At 42.7% G+C, this 20,446-nt stretch overlaps 1 protein-coding gene across 4 annotated transcripts in view; it reads right to left on the bottom strand.

The window, feature by feature from the left end:
• Positions 1-20,446, bottom strand: part of SPECC1L (sperm antigen with calponin homology and coiled-coil domains 1 like) — a 113,850-nt gene that overhangs the window by 45,471 nt on the left and 47,933 nt on the right. For all 4 annotated transcript variants that reach the window (XM_090062337.1, XM_090062335.1, XM_090062336.1 and 1 more), the window contains 5 exons: positions 18,913-18,986; positions 18,032-18,207; positions 16,807-16,970; positions 14,402-14,493; positions 3,148-3,238 (listed from right to left, as the gene is read on the bottom strand). In XM_090062337.1, coding sequence (XP_089918463.1) covers positions 3,148-3,238; positions 14,402-14,493; positions 16,807-16,970; positions 18,032-18,207; positions 18,913-18,986 — 597 coding nt within the window. The remainder of the gene's footprint in view (positions 1-3,147; positions 3,239-14,401; positions 14,494-16,806; positions 16,971-18,031; positions 18,208-18,912; positions 18,987-20,446) is intronic.

The following is a 20,446-nucleotide window of genomic DNA, read 5'->3' as shown; positions in this document are numbered from 1 at the left end:
AGTGCTGTAAAGTGTCATCTTTTTTGGGGGGGGGGGGAGAGAACAAGGGGGGAAAACAGGGGTGGGATAGGAATTTCTGATGTCTGGGCCTGATATTTTCTAAACTGAAAGGAAGTATATAGCTTGGAGTCACATGGGGATTATCTTAAAAAAACATCTAGGATAAAACCCCCAAACAGACATAAATCAGAGCGTTACGCCCAAAATACGATAGCAATTCATTCTTACAGGAAGGGCATATTGTGAACAGAGTTTTGACAGACAAAACAAAGTTACCAAAACAGGGAAATATTAGGAATTGGAAAAAGCAACACTTTTAACTTTAATCCAGTTTTTTGTCTTGTTGCTGAAGAGCCATTACATCAAATACTGACAAAACGGCAAAGAAAAATGTAACTTATTTACATACAACAGAGCACCTTATATACTGAAACTAAACTAAGAATAAACCTATCATAAGATACACAAGGTATCATTTTATACCTTATCTAGTCCTTGGGAGGAAGCAGCATGCCATTGTGTCATGAATGTCATCTTGGCCTATTTTGCATTTGACCTCACAATATTTTGGCCCTATTTATAGCCTGTGTACTTTGATAGCTGTATGTAGGATGTAAAAAAACCTGAGCTCACTAGCCTTGCAAGACTTATTCCTGGGCATAACCACCTCAAAAGGCACCCTGGTGATTTATCAAAGACAAATGTTGCTCAATATCCTACTCACAGAGACAGCCATTTCAAGAAATTACAAACCCCTGGGATAACAAATGAAACAAGGTAATATAATGGGAATATCATTTTAAGTTATCCCCATTCAGAAACAAACCTGTATAGAAACATAAATTACAGTATGTTAGATGCTTGATGGGAGAAGGCCTAGTTTTTACAGTAAGGAAGTCACTGTTCAAACTGGCTGAGGTACTCATTTAGTGGATAATATTTTACACACTGTGAATTGTAATTATCGTAATCAACAAGATTGCTGACAGTGAAACGTTAGAACTCTGTTGGATTAAACATGAAAAATCAGACTGAAAGTGAAAGAAGCAATTATCACACTGTAACAGCAGATGCCAGCTGCATAAGCACACACTTTTACAAGCTGTCTGCTGCACATTCGGGGAACAGGTAACTCAACTGGTAAGCTCAGCTTGTTATCACATACAAAAAAGATGCCCACTTACAGCTTCCTGTACCTATTTATAAACAGGAACTCTCTAATTGCACTTGAAGGTAAATTACAAAAGAAAAAATGTTGCTCTGATTTTTTCCAGAAAGCCTTTTTTTTTTTTTTTTTGTATTACAGACAGTAGGCCAGATCCTTACCTTACGTAATTGGCTGAGGTCCATTAAATTGGCTATACCAATAATGCTCAAAGTACAACCCAAAGCCCAAATCTGGGCTCCTCACAGGTCTGGAAGTTTGGCGGTGGGGGAGCAGTGGCAGCACTAAGTGCTGCAGCTGTGGGAGTCCAGTGGCAATTAACAATGCCACTGTTCCCCTGCCTCTAGATCAGGGATGGGCCAGATGCAGCCCACCAGGCCATTCTATCCAGCCCACAGGTCCCCGAAAATTTTTTATAAAATTAATATTTATCTGCCCTGGCTGCCTGTTATGTGGCCCTCGATGACTTGACAAAACTCAGTAAATGGCCCTCCACCCAAAAGAATAGCCCACCCCTGCTCTACATGCTTTGTCCTGTGGGGAGTCTCACGAGCTAGATGACATGGTGCCAGATTGGGCCAGGTCATGCCCCAGACCCAGCACATGGGGTTGGGTTTGCCGGTCAGATTCAGCCTGCAGACCAGCTGTACTCCATTCATCCAGCGCCTGCACTAGAGAGGTTGAACCAGTGAGCTATACCAATTTATAATAGCTGAAGATCTGGCCCATCTTGTCTTGATTTGTACTTTATAGGAATGCTCTTACAGTGTCAAGAGGACGCTGATCGTACCACAACAGAAAAATGCCCACACTGCATTTTTTCTAGGTGTTAGCTAAAAGGGGAGGGGATGTTGAATCTTTCGCAAAAAGATCCTATATTCTAACTGCTAGTCAACTTTATTTAGATAGTATTTAACAAATACAGTTTAACATAGTCTGTCTGGAACCCTATCTGACCCTAAGAATGCTTCACACCCCACCTCAGCCTCGCTAGCACAGGCAACACTGCATCTTTGGTGCAAATTCAGGGCGGAAATACCAGGCATGAGGGACAGCACAAAAACAGCAGTGGGAGAACAACAGGAGTGTAGGGATTTTGCAAGAAATCCCACTTTTGATTCCACAGGATTACAGTTCTTTGGTTTTGTAGAGAATTGCACACAGTGTGCTCATTATAGAATAAACTCAAGTCATTTGTTTGCATTCCTTGGTGGACTCTGAATTTGAGTCTGGTAGGACCAGGCTTTCACACCTGCACATAAGAATATTCTTCATTATATGTTCTCTTGAGAACTTCTCTCTCTATCACTTGTAAGCAAGCTGCTATTATGGACTGACTTTTTCAGATGAAAGAATTACTCCATTTTCTACACACAGCTTGTAAAATTTAATTAAGCAAAACTACAAAAAAATATTGGCCATGGCAAATAAAAACTGTAAAAGGTCTCTCTGCAGAATCAGGTCAGGGCTCAGGAGACCTGTAACTACAATCAAACTATACACATATAGTAGGAGAAAGGGCCTCAGATTTAGGCATTCCAAAACAATCATAAATTCTATGAAAAGCATTTTCATTAGAATTTGTTCCAGTCTGACAAGAGCTATAGCCACCATATGCAGCTCTACTTTTCTTGTGTATGGAGGAGATGAAAAGAAATTGTACCTCATGCTAATTAAGAACATCCAACATCCTTCACTTGTTTGGAAGAATTATATTTTGAAAGCTGGAGCACACTGCCAAATGTTTACTGCAGACAATTTAAATTATTATTTATTATCAAATATATATCCTCCAGATAAGCAGTCACACATACTTCAATGTGTGTACCAAAGACCTATGGTTTCAGCATTCCTACAAAGTCTCTTGTTCTTATGTTTTAAGTTGCTCTCAAAATTTAAAGGTTTCTGATGAGAAAGACACCAACTACAAATAGATCCTGGTAGTTTTACTAGAAGGAAAGCTAATGAAGAAGAACACCTACCCTGAACGGGGATTTCTGCGTAGCTTGGTCTTTTGTCTGTCAGAGTAGTAAGGGGTTTGGAAGTTGATATTGGTCCACTTATAGAATGCCTCTGAAACAGTAAAATGCCCAAGTCAGAATCTATTTTATATAAAGTTAAATATCAGTAAGTTAAAAAAGAAACAAAGTAGGTTAATTTAGAGTTTAATAAATTCATCTGATTTTATATGGTCACTGTTAATATATTTATGTGCTATAGTATCTGTATACAGCATAAACATACCCAGGTTGATAATGCAGCCTGGCCCAGCCCCCACCCCAGGAAGAGCTCAGTGCCACCCCAGGCCATAGCAGAAGCCCGCCCTCGGCCCACACGCAGATCCAGAAGCATACACCTTCTATGCCCTCTCGGGGTACACGAAGCCATGGGAGCCATCCCCCTCCCCACAGGCCTCAGACGAGCCACAGCTCGGTCCTGCACTCTGCCTGGGTTGTGCAGTGCCTGCCCCTGCCCAATTCTGTTAAAATAGTAAAAATCTGCAATATTTACAATGCAGTCAACCATACCCACTGTCAATCAAAACTTGGAGCTTATTTATAAAGAAAATGTGGGGAAGCAGGGAAGAATGGAAATGGAGATGGGAGGGAACTCTGCGTCAGTTTCTGAAAATTATTTTGGTTACGAAATAGCTAATGCATATTATAGCACACATTCATTATTTACTCATTATCCTTTCTAACCAATTCCTATATATAAGCTGCGTAATCAACTCAATAAAGTGGGTAACAAGAACAGCCTGTCAGGTTTCCATCTGGTCCATGACAACACAGCAGGTTAAATGAGTGCTCATTATCATCACAAGATAAAAGGTCAGATGTGTCTCGTTACAAGTCACACAGAAGAACCTAACCGAAGACAGGATAAAGAAATTTAATGGTATAACGTCAGTAGGGCTGTGCAAAGCTTTGCCGGCTGTTTTGTTTTGACACTGTTTCAACTCATTTCAAGCTTGAAACAGCGAAATCGAAACGAAATTAAAGGCTTTGAAACAGCCTCAAAACAAAATGAGGCCAGTAGAAATGTTTCAAAAGTTTAGAAACGTTTAGAGTTTCAAAGCAGCAGCAAGGTGGTGGGAAGCAGGGGAGAGCCAGGACTGCGCTCCAAGCAGCTCGCGAGCCCCATGTAGCTCAGCCCAGCAGGGAGCACAGCCCTGGCTCTCCCCGCTCCCTGCCTGCACTCTGTGGGGCTGATGAAGCCGATAAGAGTGCAGCTGGCTCTGCCCACCTCCCGACTGCTCCGCTGCGCTCCGATCGGCTCCACCAGCCCCATGAAGCTCAGTCCAGTGGCAGAAGACAGGCAGAGCCAGCGCTGCACTGCGTCTCAAACCACCTGGCTGAGTTCCACAGGGCCGCGAGCCGCTGGGAGCTGAGTCTGGTGGCGGGAGGCACTTCCCCCTGCCAGGCTGAGTTCCAGAGCTGCCAGCCACTGGGAACTGAGCCCAGTGGGGGGGAAGCGCCTCCCGCCCCTGGGCAGTTCCCAGCGCTGGGAAACTCAGCCCGGCTGGGGGAGGCGCATCCCACTGCCAGGCTGAGTTTTCCAGTGCTGGGGGGGGGGAGGCGGAGGGCCACCTAGGGGAGGCATCTCCCCCAGCCAGGCTGAGTTTCCCAGCACTGGGAACAGAGCCTGGCTGGGGGAAGTGCCTTCCCCAGCTGGGCTCAGTTTTCAAGCATTGTGAACCACTGGGAACTGAGCCCGGCGGTGGGAGGCACTTCCCCCAGCCGGGCTCAGTTCCTCAGCACTGGGTCCCAGGTGGCAGGAGCAAATCGGGGGGCCCACCCACACCCCCAGGAGGGCTGCAGGGGCTCTGCCGGACTCCTCTGGGGGGGTACAGGCCCCTGGTCTGCCTACCAGATCATAGGACTCTGGCTCCTGCTTGGTAGCAGCTTGAGGTGCAATTTCCCCAAAACCCCTGCACCTATCTCCTTGAAACTTGGCAGGTTTCATACCCTCAGAAGGGGATACCATCCCTGCAAGTTTCATTGGAATCAGGCACGAAGTGACTACGCTATAGGCATTTTCATGCATCCCCATTAAAGCCTATGGGCAAAACGTCAAAACAGCTCAAGACAGCAAAACCATTTTGATGAAACAGAACAGAACAGTGCTTTCAAAATTAAATGAAACTCTAAACCAAACACTGATCCATCGAAATGGAAGTCAAAGCAAAACACTACTGTTTTGCACAGCCCTGAAGAGCAGTAGTATCCCCTTGCACACTAAAAGATTACAAGACTACTTGTTTTTGTTTGGTTCTTAACTAATAACAACTAGGGATACACCAATGAAGATATCTGGGGCTAATACTTATAGCCAATTTTTAAGGAGGCATATTGGCTGATACCAATCTGATTTCTGATACAGCATGGAGAGCTGCGTGCAACTGGTAAGTCTGTTGTGATGGAAGGGGAGGGGGAAGGAAAGGAGCATGGGGCGACAGATCAAGGCCCCGCCAATGAGGTAGGGAGTGGCCCCAAGGCAGGGCCTGCCCAGCCAGGGCAGGTCACAGAATGGAGCTGTGGCTTATCCAGGGGACATGGGGGGGCGAGGAGACTCCCGCTGCTGCACGCACCCTGGGAGGGCATGGGGGGGGGGGGGAGGGGGACCGGGGATGTACCGGGCTCTTCCCAGCAGGGGCTGGACCAGGCTGCACCTGGGGCAGGCGGCAGCGGTGCTGGGAGGTGGTTACAGGGGAGGGGGTGCTGCAGACATCCCAAAATTCACTGTAACCCCCTCAACCTCACTTCTCAGCTTTGCCGCTGCCCACTCCAAGTACAGCCCTGGCCCCAGCTTGCAGCATCCCACACAGATCTGGGGGGCACATGCCTCTCCCCGTGCCCTCCCAGGGCATGTGCAGCGGTGGGAGCTGAGCCACCCCACCCCACCCCACCCCTCCCAGACAAGTCACAGCTCTGTCCTGTGCCCTGCCCGAGCTGGGCAGCGCCTGCCCCAGCCCCACTCCCTCCCTCACCACAGGGGCCTTGATCTGCACCCCCCACACCCATTCCCTACCCCTCCCCTTCTACCACAACCACCTTACCAGCTGCACGCATCTCTCCAAGCTGCTGGACTGTGCTGCTTGCCACACACGTGCTGCACTGTGGCTGTGTGCATGCACAGGCCATTTAATCAGCCACATCAGGCCAATTTCTGATACAGCCAATTTTCTTTGTATTGGTGCCGATCCAATATCGAACCAATGTATCGGTGCACCTCTAATAACCCTTTTGTACTGGTAACCAAAGGAAAAACAATTATCATTATTGAGAAGTTTTATCCCACATTACAGTAAAAGGACTTTTATTTCATCACTTTATAAGGAGATCACCTATGACAGGGGTGTCAAATATATGGCCTGCAAACTGGATCTGGCTTGTAGAACCCTAGGATCAAACTCGTGAGTCTCAGACTGAATATGTGCTGCATGCATTCATACATGGAGCTGGTCTGGCATGTACTGCCTGTAGTGCCCATACTGGACTGACCCTGCATGCTGGCTCTGGGGCTAGATCAGGCCAACAAAGTGTCCCTGCACACCTAGCCAGAATGTAGGGCTGGTCCAGCAGAGGTGCTGCATGCAGTGAATGCTTTGTGCTGGCCCTGTATGTACCATGAACCCCAGAACAGGGCTAGCACCTACTACGTGCTGGACCCAACATGTACTATGTGCAGTGCCCTACTTGACCAGCCCTGACCACTGGCTTCAGGGCGTCAGGCAAGTTTGATACCCCCTCATCTACAACATCCTAAACAAATGCTAGAGATGTAAGTATTTCATTCTTTAAGCATGTTATCAACTTCAAATCAAACGCACATTTAATTCTTACGTATGTAAAACTGCTTCCATTAGTAACTATAAAAGTTGAAATTTTTAATAATTTCACTTTAAAGGCTCGTTTCTGCTGAAAATACCACTTTTTAGATCTCCCCTGTAAAAGTTAATTTCTTCTTCATAAAGGAAAAAGAAAGAAGACCTAACTGAGACAGACTGTGACAAAATGTGAAGAGGAATAAATGTGAGAGGCAGGAATTTTTGTGGGTGGTATCTTTTATTGGAACAGTTGCATGGCTGTGATGAAAGCTTGTCTAAGTTTAAATGCACTCTGTTCCTTCATTCTTTTTCAACCTGAGCAAGACTTAAACTACATCTGCTCACATGTTAAACAGTGATCCCTGGCTGGCTGGACTTGAGAGGCTTGTAAGGGTGCTAGTGGGCAACACCTGGCCATGCTCCAATGATTCTGAAATATACTTCTGCACTCTTAAGACAGAGGATAAACAAAGAACTCCTTTTAAAAGTTCTCCCTTTCCATGTCTCCAACTTCAAAAGGCTTCAGCTTTAAGATAAGCCTCCACCCAACAGAAAACTCCTGCTAAACCTTGTCCCATGCCATTTTGCATTAGCTGAAGTCTGCAGGGAACAAGAAGTGCTTTCATTACAGAGCCTAAATATGGAGGCTTCACAGTATTCCAAGTATGGAAGCCAAGGAACACACAGGTATAGAACTGCACCTACACTAACACTCTTGTTCTCCCACGTATTTTTTGAAGACAGATGTCTTTTACATTTCAATCAGAAATAATGCAGCTACAATTAGAAAAAGCAACTGCCTTCTTGATGGATAACTTTCCACATATCAGCCAGTCACAGAGATGACAGAATTATATGTTCATTGTATTATGTAACTCTTGCATGGTTATTTTCAATCTATATTAAGAACTACCAGAAGAACTGCCACTCTCAGGCTGAAAGTAAAAAGGATGTGCTTTTCAATAATGATCCCCTGCACTAATCATCTTTTAAACACATAAAAATACATCATTATTTTTATGGCACTGGTCCTTTCTTAGCTTACTGTAGAGTTCTAACCTATAAATGACATTTTTATTTAAAAGTTAAGTTATACATCCATAAAATTAAACTACATGCGAGACTTTCAAATTTGAAGTACAGAATGATGGTGGAATAAGTTAGTTCATTAACTTTAACATCAGGATTCTTCTTCTTCCCATGTCCCTGTCATAAACTGCATGTTTCTCCAGAATCGTGCAGAAGTGATGGCTCTTTCCATTGCTGCAGTGTGGTCCTCCTTTGTACAGGTCTCACAAAGCAGTTGGCAAACTAGCAGTTGTTTCAGTCTGCACTTTGCCATACTTGCATGCATTTGAGTCATTAGAGTACCCTCATTTGATCAGGTTTGGTTTTGACCTTCCAGTTTGCATATGAAGGCAGTTCCCACTAAGAAGGTCCTCCTGGGGTTCCAGGTCCATTTCAGGGCAAATGATTGTATATAATCTTTCCTTCTATAATTTTAGTCATGCCCTGTCAGCTCTTGTGTCCAAGGGCACAACGGTGCTCAAAACACTTTCACACTAAGTCAGTTGGTTACTTCTGTGAGACTCCAGAAAGGATGTCTGGGGTCTTTCATCTGCCATGATCTTTCTTTCTGGCTCACTACCTTTCTTCTGTTATCAGGTGGTGCAATGCCAGCCAGTTAAGTACAGGCTATCCTTTGGAGTTGGTTTTAGACATCCTGTTATTTCATGACAGCTGTCATTTAGAACTGGGTCTAGTTTCTTGGCATGAAATGATTGTTCCCATACTGGACGCATATACTCTGCAATGAAGTAACACAAGGTAATAGCAGTGGTTCATAATGTAGCTGGGTTTGCTCCCCACTTCAAGGTAAGCAAACTTTCAAAGCATGCTGTTGTGGGGGCTGACTTTCTCTTTCGTCTTCTCTACATGTGCTTTGAAGATAAGTGTTTGGTCTGCTGTAACTACCAAGTACACAGGGCTCAGGTGATTAGTCAGTGGGATTCCATCCCAGGTGACATTTAATTTCCTCTTGGCTTTTCTATGACATAGGGAAAAGGATGTGACCTGCATCTTGGCTGGGTTGGCAGGAAGCTGGTTCTTATTATAATAATCTGAGAGGTTGCTCAATGCACATGTCAGTCTTCTCTTGACGGTGGCAAAGTCCTTCTCTTGTGACATGATGCCTACATCCTTAGTATATATTAAGCTCCTCGTATTAGTCAGTATGGGTTGGTCACTGGTATATATCAAAGAGGACAAGTGCTAGCACACTGCCCTGTGGGATGCCATTTCATTGTCATCTCCAGCACCTCCATTTCTTGCACAGTTCTATGTGAAAATGTCTATTCTCCAAAAAAGATCAGATGAGCTGCACTAGGTGATAGTTGTGTGGCATATCATAGACTTTGGCAAGTAGACTTCATTGGTTGACTGTATTGTATGCCACTGATAAGTCTATAAACACAGCACCTGTTATCATCCCTTTCTCAAATACATCTTTTACATGCTGGGTGTATGCAGAACTTGACTGGTCTGAACATGGCTTGTTCTGGCAGTAGATGTTTGACAGGAGGTGAAAAGCAGTTGAGAAACAAGCATTTGTAAAGCTGATAAGAATGGTATAGGAGTGACATTGGCTCTAACATCAGCAATTTGAAGCAAAATCTCTAGAACAACTTTGGTAAACCTCCTTAAACAACACCCTTGATTATGTAAGTTTAGTTGGCAGAAGAATGGAGAGCAGCACAAATTGCAAAGCTAAATCCAGTTCTCTTCAATGTACTGAATGTTTATGGGCCTTTGAACACACCACATAATTTGCCTTTAAAGCAGCTTAAAGGCCCTTTTGCACCTGAAGGACCTCTTATTGTCCTTGACTCCTGTGGCTAACCTAAACTCAGTCACTGCCTTGTCTTTCCTGATCACTTCCCTACAAGTGCTGGCCATTAGCATATAGTTCTCCTTGAGGACCGTCCATAGCTTCTACTGTTCATACATCTCTTTTCTTTTTTAAGAGGACCACAATGTCCCTATTAAGCCAGGAGGGCTTGCCAGCCCTTCTACTACCTTTCCTCTTTGCAGAAACAGTTTTCTTTTGTGCTTCCAGAACTGTATCCTTGTGCAATGACCATTCTTTGTGCACCCCATTCGCCTTCCCTTCCTGGTCTTGCATCGCCTCCCCTACTAATGCTCTGATGCATCTGGGTCACAGCAAAATAAAACATGTCCAAGGTGTTTTCGTTTGCTACCTTACACAGTCGTACAAGGAAGCACCAGGCCCCATGCAGGCAGGCTCCATGGAAGGAAATAAAACAGTGGCAAGCCTGATCTTTTTTTTTCCTCTATGTGGAAGCTGCCCAAGCTGTGCAGGGGTCCAGTGCTTCCCACAGAGGGATGCCGTGGGTATTTTCTAGTAAGGAAGCATAAAGAGAAAACATACATATTCACTTCTGACTTAATCTACTTGCTTACTTTGGCTGCTGAAAAGTATTATACCCTTGCTTCCCCAGTTCACTGGCACTTTAAACACCAAATGAATCAAACCAATTAAGAGATGACCATGGTTAAAACACAAGTAGCCAGACTCAAGACCAGGGTTCTAATTGCTGTAAATACTGGAAAAGCTGAACCAATCAACAGTTGCAGGGAATTTTTGCTACTGGAGGCATGGCTTAAAAAAGAAACGGCACTAATCTCAGAAATGGTTCACTCTGACTAACATTGTGTGGTTTGCCTATTATGCTTCAAGCCAGGGCTGACCAACTTCTGGCACAAGTGCCCCAAGTGGCATGGGCAGCCTGCATGGCACATGCACACAAACTTAAAGTTAACAAAGCAACACTAACATTTAAGCCCAAAGGTGGGAACTCATCTGCTGGCATGACAGTAAAATACAGGAACATGTCACAGACTAGGCACATCTTCAATCCACTTGCAATATTTTAAACATTCTCTTTGTGCCACTCCTCTTTAACCATGTTGCAACACTACTACATCCTATTAAACACCTAACGTGGGGCTAGTGCTAACTGAAGGACACCTGATTCCAGTATAAAGTCCTTCCGGATGCACAAGGTATTCCGTCTAATAATTAATATTCGGACAACAGACTTCCCAGAAATGTCAACAGATGTGGGACAATTTGAGTACTCATAAACCAGACCAAATCACAGATGTCAATCACCAAACAGGAAGGGGATGGGATATCCAGGAGGCAAAAAAGGAGAAATACATCTCCCAGTTGGACCGGAATAAACAGAAGGTAGGAGAGAGGGGGAAGTGCTGCACCTGATTCTCTCAAAAGAATAAACTGAAAAGTAGGTTAATCCATTCACACACACACACTCAGCCTGTGTTGAGTTATATAGAGCCTTAAAGGAAATTACAGCAGAAACCAATGTATTAACTTTACTGAAATTCTTTTTAGGCTTCATTACATACCTCCTTGACTAGAAAAGCCTGTACACGCACACACTATCAGTGAAATAACTTGTACATATGCATGCATGTACATTACTGTACTGATAATACTGTCAGACTGCAATGTCCTAAAACTCTGCTGTGATGTGATTGATACTCCTTAGAATACAATGATACTAACTGGTATTGCTAACAGACTCAATATTCATAGATGTTAGGGTCAGAAGGGACCTCCGTAGGTCATAGAGTCTGACCTCCTACCCTGGGCAAGAAAGAGCGCTGCAGTCAGATGACCCCAGATAGGTGCTTGTCCAGTCTCCTCTTGAAGACCCCCAGGATAGGGGAGAGCACCCCACACTCAAAGCCCATTCCAGATTCTGGCAAACTGCTGTGAAGAAGTTCTTTCTAATGTCCAACCTAAATCTGCTCTCTGTCAGTTTGTGGCCATTGTTCCTAGTTACTCCAGGGGGTGCCACCCTAGTAAACAGAGCATCTTCCCTTCTGCCCTCCCCTGATGAATTTATAGGCAGCCACACGATCACCTCTCAGCCTTCTCTTGTGAAGGCTGAAGAGATCCAGGTCCCTCAGTCTCTCCTCACAGGGCCTTGCTTGCAGGCCTCTGACCATACAAGTGGCCTCCTCTGGACCCTCTCAAGATTCTCTGCAAGCCTCTTGAAGTGCGGTGCCCAAAACTGGACACAGTACTCCAACTGCAGCCTGACCAGTGCCACATAGAGGGGAAGCATCATCTCCTTGGATCTGTTCATCATGCATCTGCTAATGCATGAGGTGAACTGCAGTTAGCCTTGTTGATCACTTTGTCACATTGATGACTCATATTTATCTTGGAATCAACTATGACTCCAAGATCCCTTTCTGCTGCCGTGCTGCTGAGAAGATCATCCCCCAGCCTGTGAGAGTGTTGGTGGTTCTTTTTGCCCAGGTGCAGCACTTTGCACTTGTCTTTGTTGAACTGCATCCTATTTCATTTTGCCCATTTTTCCAACCTGTCCAGATCCACCTGGATCTGTTCCCTACCCTGTGGTATGTTAACTTTGCCCCATAATTTGGTATCATCTGTGAACCTGGACAGGGTAAGCATTCTTCCATTCATATCTGGTCCTAAATGTAGGCAGCTTCACACAAAAACCTGGTTTTTACTATCTCCCAGTCTTATCAGTTTCTCTAGGTGGGGTTTAGTGGGATTTGTGCTAGCACACAGATTGTGCCACTAATTCACCAAGTCTCTGCTTGAGCAAATACTTACTTTGTGGAAGTGCCTGAGTTGCCAAGAGTAACTGTACGTAGAATAAATTCATCTTATATGCTGGCCCCAATTTTAAATCTTGTTTTTCCACTAGAGATAAGGAGGGTGAAGCCATCATAGAAGAACGCACAAATGATGCAAGTGGAAGAAACACATAAACAGGCTATGGAAGATGATATTACTGTAGGGCAAACGTAATTAAAATATCATTTTCAAAATTCAGACTGTGTCAAGTTACAGAGTGTTGGAGGAAAGTACAGTAGAAACCTATGTATTAACACTACTGAGTTTTTTTGAGCCTCATTACATCATTCCTTGACCCAAAAAGTCTGGTTAAATAAAATGCATGTAAGCAAGGTAAGAGACAAATCGCTCTTTTCACACACACATGTATTTTCAGCCAAACAACAGGTTTAAAAAATAAATAAAAGAGGGAAAGTTATATTACAGCTTTGCTTTTTTCAGGTAATTTTGTCCACTACAATATGCAATCCACTCCTGATATTCTGCTTGTGACACCAGAAGCACAATTCAAAATCTAAATAATTTTTGGAGATACAGAACTTCAAATGAAGAACTGTAAAGCTTATGCACTAACTCCTCAGTACTGTACAATGATACTGCTTTATTTGCAAGAATATAACGTAACAGCCTTAGGCTACAATGAAAAACTTGTCTGCAGCCAAAGCTCTAGTCTCTTTTTTCAGAGTATGAGATTTAAGTGTGCCCATTCCTACAGGAGCACAGAAACAAACAGAAATATAAAAGCAGATCAATGGAGTCAGAACACCCTAACTGACAAAACCAGTCACACACCCAAGTGGCCTTCAGAAAAATGCCGTCACTACTGACTGAACCACAGAAAGCAATAAGAGATGCTGTTTCACAAAAACATCCAATTTTTTCCACTTAGGGCCCTGCTACACATTCAAATTAAATATGGATAGAAAATAACTGGAGAGTTGCTACATATTTTTAAGCACTAACTTTATAGCTGGTTGGCTCTTTTATAGCTGGACAACCATTTTATTATGTGATAATAACTCGGTACATATGGCTAGTCTAAATTTATTGTGCGATTCACCCGTTAACTGTCTGATAGTTACCTTGCGTTTGTTGCAGGTTTAAATTTATTGTGCGATTAAGCTGTTAATTGAATAATAAATGTAACATGTAGTAGGGGCATTGCTCTTGAATCTCTATGTGCTTACTTTTGAATGAGCGCCTCAATGTGGCAGGAGGCTTAATATCTACAACAGAAAATCCTGACATGTCTGACAGTAGGTTTTAAATATTATTTTTTTCACTAATACAAGCCAGTATTTAAAAAAGGTTCTTCATTTTGTATGGACAAGGTCAACTACTGAAAAATTATTAGGATTATTATTGGCATTAGGGAGTTATATAAGTATGCTCATAGCAAGCAGAGCTGGTCCAGACAACTTCTGTGGAAAAAGGGGGAAGGCAACACAATAAACCTACAATCACCAAATAATCATCTAGGTTTGAAAGGTAATTTTGTTTTTAGTGCCTTAGACAAATACAGTTCTTCTAGGAGTGTCTTCATTTCAGAAGCTATTTACTAAAGGCAACATTTTATTGTTATTGCCCCCAAAGCCAGTCAGTCAAAATTTACATAATGCCATTGCCACCAACTTTCACATGCTCTTCTCTACAGATAAAGGATTAAATACCATCAAAAAACACTTACCTGCATAGGGGAAACTGCAGCTGCAGGGGGTGTTTTCATGGGGCTTGGACTGAGGGGGGTACGAGGAATTGTGGCTGTGGCCGGGCTTGGAACTATTGGGGGGGCAAAAAAAAAAGGGTCTATGACAAGCTCCATAGTTTTCAGTGAAAAAGACCATAAGTGTCCACGTGTTCATATTAAATTTGACCCTCACATGATCACTCTGACAAAACAAACATTGGCTCATATTTAGCAGTACTATTTTCACAGAAAACAACTTGTAGCATTTTAAAAAATGCTCAGAACACGGCATTTGTCAACTACTAAAGCATGCCTGCATTGCAGAAGAAACAGAGCTGTATAAAATTACATTTAGCAGCTTATCACAAAACACTTTTCCCAACTTGGGTGATATGGGAGGTTTATACACCAAGCTCAAGTGGCTTTGCCTTTTTTTAACTGGGTGGGTTGCACACTTTGCTGCTTCTGAAGGTCAAGTACATTTTCACAAGCCAGGAAGTCCACTGTTCCCCACATACTCTCATGCAATCCCTCAAGCTCTATATCTCCCAGGGCTTCTATGTACCCTTCTTTCTCCCCTCCTGTCCAGACAGTTGTAGGAAAAGAGAATCCCTATTCCCACTCTCCCACCATTGGCTTTGTTTCTTCTCTTTTAAATCATTAAGCACATCAACATTTTTAAACTGCATGAGAGGATGGGCAACGCAAAGATGTAGAATCCTACTTGACTGGAAGGTGTCAACAGTTGTAAAGATGGTTATTATTTCTTGGTCTGCTAGATGCTTCCCATGTAACCCATTTTCTTCCTTTCAGCTTTTCCAATTTTTATCAAAATCAGTATGAAGTCTACAAAGCCTAAGACATATAAAGGTCACAGAGTCACGACTGAGAATTCACTTCACTCTGCCAGTCAGCTGATTTTCTAACAGCATGACTAGCAGCTGATGTGAATCTAACAGGGGGAAGGGCATGGAAGCGTTTTATGCAACTAAAGTGGCCGAAGCAAGTGTTTCTTTGTCCCAAGAGAAATAAAAGGCAAATGTTCTCTCGATTCCCTCATGTTACTTCCTCCTTGAATCAGAATTTCATTTCTTTTTTCAATTCCTATGAATCAAGCAACTGCAACTGCTAAGTTAGCAATGAGGAAGCTAAAAACTAGAAGTATACATTAATAGAAAGAATGCAAATGTATAAACATTACTAGCTGTAGAATCACTATGGCTTATCAAATATGATGCAACATAGGACAGGTCTTCAGGTAGAGAGCAATTAAAAAGATCACCTGTTCATCATTTACTTTAAGTCACAATGGCCTTAAAACAGATCTAAAAAATTAAATGCACTTTACATCTACGTGTTCCCCCTTCACACCAGAGTAATTTAAAGTGAACTTTAAATGTGATTCACACTCAAAAATTCTAAGAAAACTAATGCCTAGTAGTTGCAATTTCTTTTTTGATCTTCCTGCTCATTTTTGGAGATGTGAAAGAACTAGACCCCAAGCCCATCTCTTCCCAAAAAAAGTCCATTAGGGCATAAGATTATGCTGGCTGTACATCTTGTTTTATAAAGTCTCTTAGCACCCCAACATACCCCACTAAGACAAAGAGGAGCTGAAAAAAAAAACTTGGCTGCAGTCATAACATGGCTTCTAGAATGCTGAATTTGGAACCTCTATTAATTTCAGTAACTCATGGCTGGAAGCACAGCTGAGTGCACAATACATTTTATATCCCTAATGTGTGGGAGTGCTGAATCAAAGGCACCTGTATGCAAATCACCAGGTAAGTGACAGTGGCAGGAGGTGTGGTAGTGGGATCATGCACTAGACACGATCACATTTTACTGCTAGTGAAGGGGGAGCCTGAGATCATAATCCTGAGATCCCTTTGCACCAGCAAGTAGCAAGCTCCTGTGGCTAGGAGTCCCGTCACATGCTGCCGGTCCCACATACACAGGTGACACCATGTGTCACAGTAGCTGCATGTCCCATGGAAATGCATGGTGTATCCCACTGGCTAGGAGTTCCATCAGCTCATGGCACTCCCAGCTGCAGCCACAGACCCCACCTTCAATAAATAGTGTGATAGGAACCAGCCAAAAAGTTATTACACTTTTTTGTGGAGTAACTTTGTGGCTTATTCCTCCTTTTATTATGCCATTAATTGAATATGTGGCCATATCACACCTGGTTAATCATGTCTTAAGCATAAGTGTACCTAACAGTAAAGTATCACCAGTAACATGATTCTGTTTAGAAGGGTTATTTAAATCCTTATTTGTAGGTCACAACAGCACAGTCAAGCAGCAGAGTTCTGAATTGGCTAAAATAGCAGCAGTGTGCCACGTTAACATACACAAATCCTTTACTTCCTACAATTACTACATGAATTGAAATTAATTACCTTGTGAGGCACTGTCAAAGGATTTGATGAGTGTTTTTACAGTAGGAGTTGGCTCTGAGGAGGTGGAGGACCTGCGACTCAGCCCCATTCCTTGTCTGAGCGCTGCCAGATCTCTCTCTACAGCATTCATATAATTGTATACTCGGCCACGTTCCTCTTCCTGCCTGGAAACAAGAGCTAGGCCATCTCAGAGACACTGGGAAACAAATCTTTCTTTATGACAAAAGGTCTAAATGTGAACCCAAGACCTGAGCTTATAACCCTGCTCTATATTAACCAACTTTTCTATTTATTGTAACTTTGCGTTAAATTACCAGCTTTGGATTTTTGGTCAATTTAGAATATTTGTCAAGTAAAGCCATTTGATGCAGTCCACAGATATGTGGCTTTGGCAGTGGGAGGGGTTGGCTGCAAGCACTCTCCCCATGCTGCTATGGGGAAAAGCAGCAGTGGCAGCTGGGTCCTAGTGCCCACACTTCTCTGACCCAAACTGGATCACTCTGGCCTGCAACCTAAAAGGTTGTCAATTGTTACTCAAGAATATAGTATTGAAGAACAGGTTCATTTTCAAGCTGGATCACACTGCTTAGTAGGAGAGTCAACTGTAGCTGCTTTTCAGCCAGAATATTAACTATTCTAATTTATTTTATTCATATTGGTAGGAGAACTGTCAGTGCAAATTCAAGCCTTGGCTTCAGTAAGAGAATTGAAATAATTCAGTTACATATTTACAACTGAATAGACAGATTTCCTAGGAATAAAGATAAGAACACAAATAAAAATGCTATATATACAAAAAAAAAAGCAAAAATGGGGAGAGCCAACTGGGTAAGAACCAACTGTTTTTCCCCTCTAAAAGGTGCAGACAAGTAAGCAACTGTGTTTGCAAGAGCTGCTGCTTACTTGCCATGTCCTTTTCAGGGAAGTTAACCCAAAGTCAGTGATGCTTATATGCAAAAGTGCCAAAACCAGTATACTTCCTCTACTGGAAGAAAAGAAGTATGATCTATATAAACTAGAACTAAACAGAACAATATAACCCAACCAAACCGGCTTGCCAGTTTTCCCAAAGTGGTTTCCAAAAATATGCAGAGATCAGAGGCTGATATGCTCAGTCCTCAGAACAGTTTCTTGTTCCATAACCTTCTGAAGTCTCAGTAACAGCTAAGCAATTAACCTCTGAAATGGGGGGGAAAAAACGCATAACTCCCAATGTTTAACATACTTGCGAGATTTTATTTCTTCTAGCTCCTTTGTGAGCTTCTCATTTTTCTCCTGAGCTTCATGAAGTCTACGCTTTAAGTCTCCTATCTCCTCCTGGGCTTCAGATTTGATATCATTTGCTATGACCACTGCAGTCTGTAGATCAGCTTGGAATTGGCGCCATTCAGCAGACTCTTCCTATAAACAAACCACATTTTAAACTGCCAGCAACAACGAGAAATCTCAGGTCAAAAAAGAAGCACTTATGCACCATTCCACTGCATCATCAAAAGGAATGATTTAAAAGTGATGTTACTGCTGACATAAAAACGATAGAAAAGTAAAATGCTACTTAAGTGTAAAAATTAAAGTACAGCTCTGGGAAAAAAACAGGTTCTTGGCAGAAAGTCCTGAAATTTCTTTTCCTCTAAAAAGTGAAGATATTTATTTAAAAAATACTGTATACCAGACAACACAAAAAATGGTTTATTCACTGAACATATGCTCTTACAGTTCCATTTGTCAATCCCTGCGACCTAGTAACTTTATCCCAAGATGAAGCCCCTTTCTTCAAAATAAATAATTTTATCTGCTTTTATAAACAAAGTATTGTTCTCTGTTCCACTCATTAGTAAGTCTGTATTTGCCTTTGATACCTGTTAACATCAGCAACATTTTCTAGAAAGTAGTTCCTACTTGAATGTGCCATGACCCCACTTCTTCTCATATAACTTTGAAACATTTATGGTAGGTTTTCAAAGCAACGCAAGAGTAATATAGATAAACTACACTCAACCATTACATATTATGTATTTCTTGCTGCAGAATGTCTTGCATATCACTCCTATAGCATCCTTCTCACTTTAGTCCTTACTGACACATTGGGTTTTAGCTTTAACCTACCCGGAGCCTCCTGTGAAGATTCTTTATTTCTCTCTCCATATCATGCTTTTGGTCCTGAAGTTTTTTAACTGTATCTGGAAAGAGAAGTTAAATTCACTTTAAGACAAAATCTTACTGAAGGATCCGTTTGCCTCTGAAAAAGTAACTGAAGCTCCTTGTTAAAAATCTCTTTCCAAGCTCTCTTCCCCTCCCTCCCTTTATTTATGCACACACCTCCACACCACTCCCCTTTCCCACCAGAGGTATTTTTGGAAAAACACTACAATTAGAAAAGGTTTAACGTATACTTTTTTAAGGTATACATGCTTAAGACCGAGCATGGCACCATTTTGCAAGTGTGCACCGCTGCAACTGCACATCACTCTAAGTTTTAAAGTTGAAGGATTTCCACTTTTCTCCTGCACTAGAAAGAACCAGCATCTAAGAATGGCTCATGCTAAGTGCAGTGACATGGGAAGATGCTAAGTAAAAGCTTCAAAACCACCACAGTTTAGATGGCCTGAAATATTTTTTCACAATAAAAAGGAAAAGATGAGTTACTGCCCCTACCGAGTTAACACTTTTGGGCACTTGTATATGTCATGGGGGTTTAGTCCCCTAAACTGAAAAGGTGAGTTTAATTGTGACTATTAAAAGCCTACCATTCTAATTTAGGGGCTTTTGTCACTGTTGCAGCGCTAGACCCCATCCTCCCCACCCCTGGGGGAGCCTGCTTGCGTCTCCCATGGCTGGGGGGTGAGCTGCCGGTGGGCAAAGCAGCCCCTGAACTGCAGACGGGCCCCCTGAACTGCAGCAGTGGCACCCCCAGAGTCCACCTGGGTGGGCCACTAGCAGGCTGGATGCTGCCCCACCTAGAAATAGCTATGGTCCAAACTAAACTACATGCAGACGTGGTTTAGTATGCAGTGGGACAAACACATTTAAATCGCAAAAAAACCCCTGCATGTGTACAGCATGATGCAATGACACGGCAAAATTGGGCAATTTTAGTCATGTGTACAAGCAACCTTTCTTTCCTGGACAAGGTAGCTGTTGCCAGTACCAACTTCCCCATTTGTGACTTCTATAGGGAAGATTTATATTCCCAGCCTCAAGAAACTTGCATTCTTGTGTATCAGAACATATGGGAATAAGTTATATGTAAAGCACAGTGGGCAAGCATTACATCACAGTCAACAAGATCAGAGCATGGAAGAAACATGTTCCCTTAAATCTGTCAGCAGCTACACAAAGATTAAGAAGCTTGATCACTACCAACGCCTAAACTGTTGTTTGACAGACAGACTACTGCGATTATTCTTCATTTGTTGCTTTATTCAATGCTCCAGGAGAATAGTATGATTGATTATTCCATTCTTAAGTGAGCCACTGATGAAGCACCACATGGAATAAATTTTTCATTAAGTATTGCTTCACTGATCCTTGGGTCTTAGGGGCATTTATTTCTATGGTACTGTGTATGTACCTGCAAACTGTAAAGATGCAGGAGCTGCTGATTTGTATAGTTATAATAAATTATGCTTTGTATTTCACT

This window comes from Crocodylus siamensis, chromosome 9 (assembly GCF_052110815.1).
Source record: "Crocodylus siamensis isolate JL-2025a chromosome 9, ASM5211081v1, whole genome shotgun sequence".
Lineage (NCBI taxonomy): Eukaryota > Metazoa > Chordata > Crocodylia > Crocodylidae > Crocodylus > Crocodylus siamensis.
The sequence above is the reverse complement of the archived record's forward strand: the minus strand, read 5'-3'. Positions and strand labels throughout refer to the sequence as shown.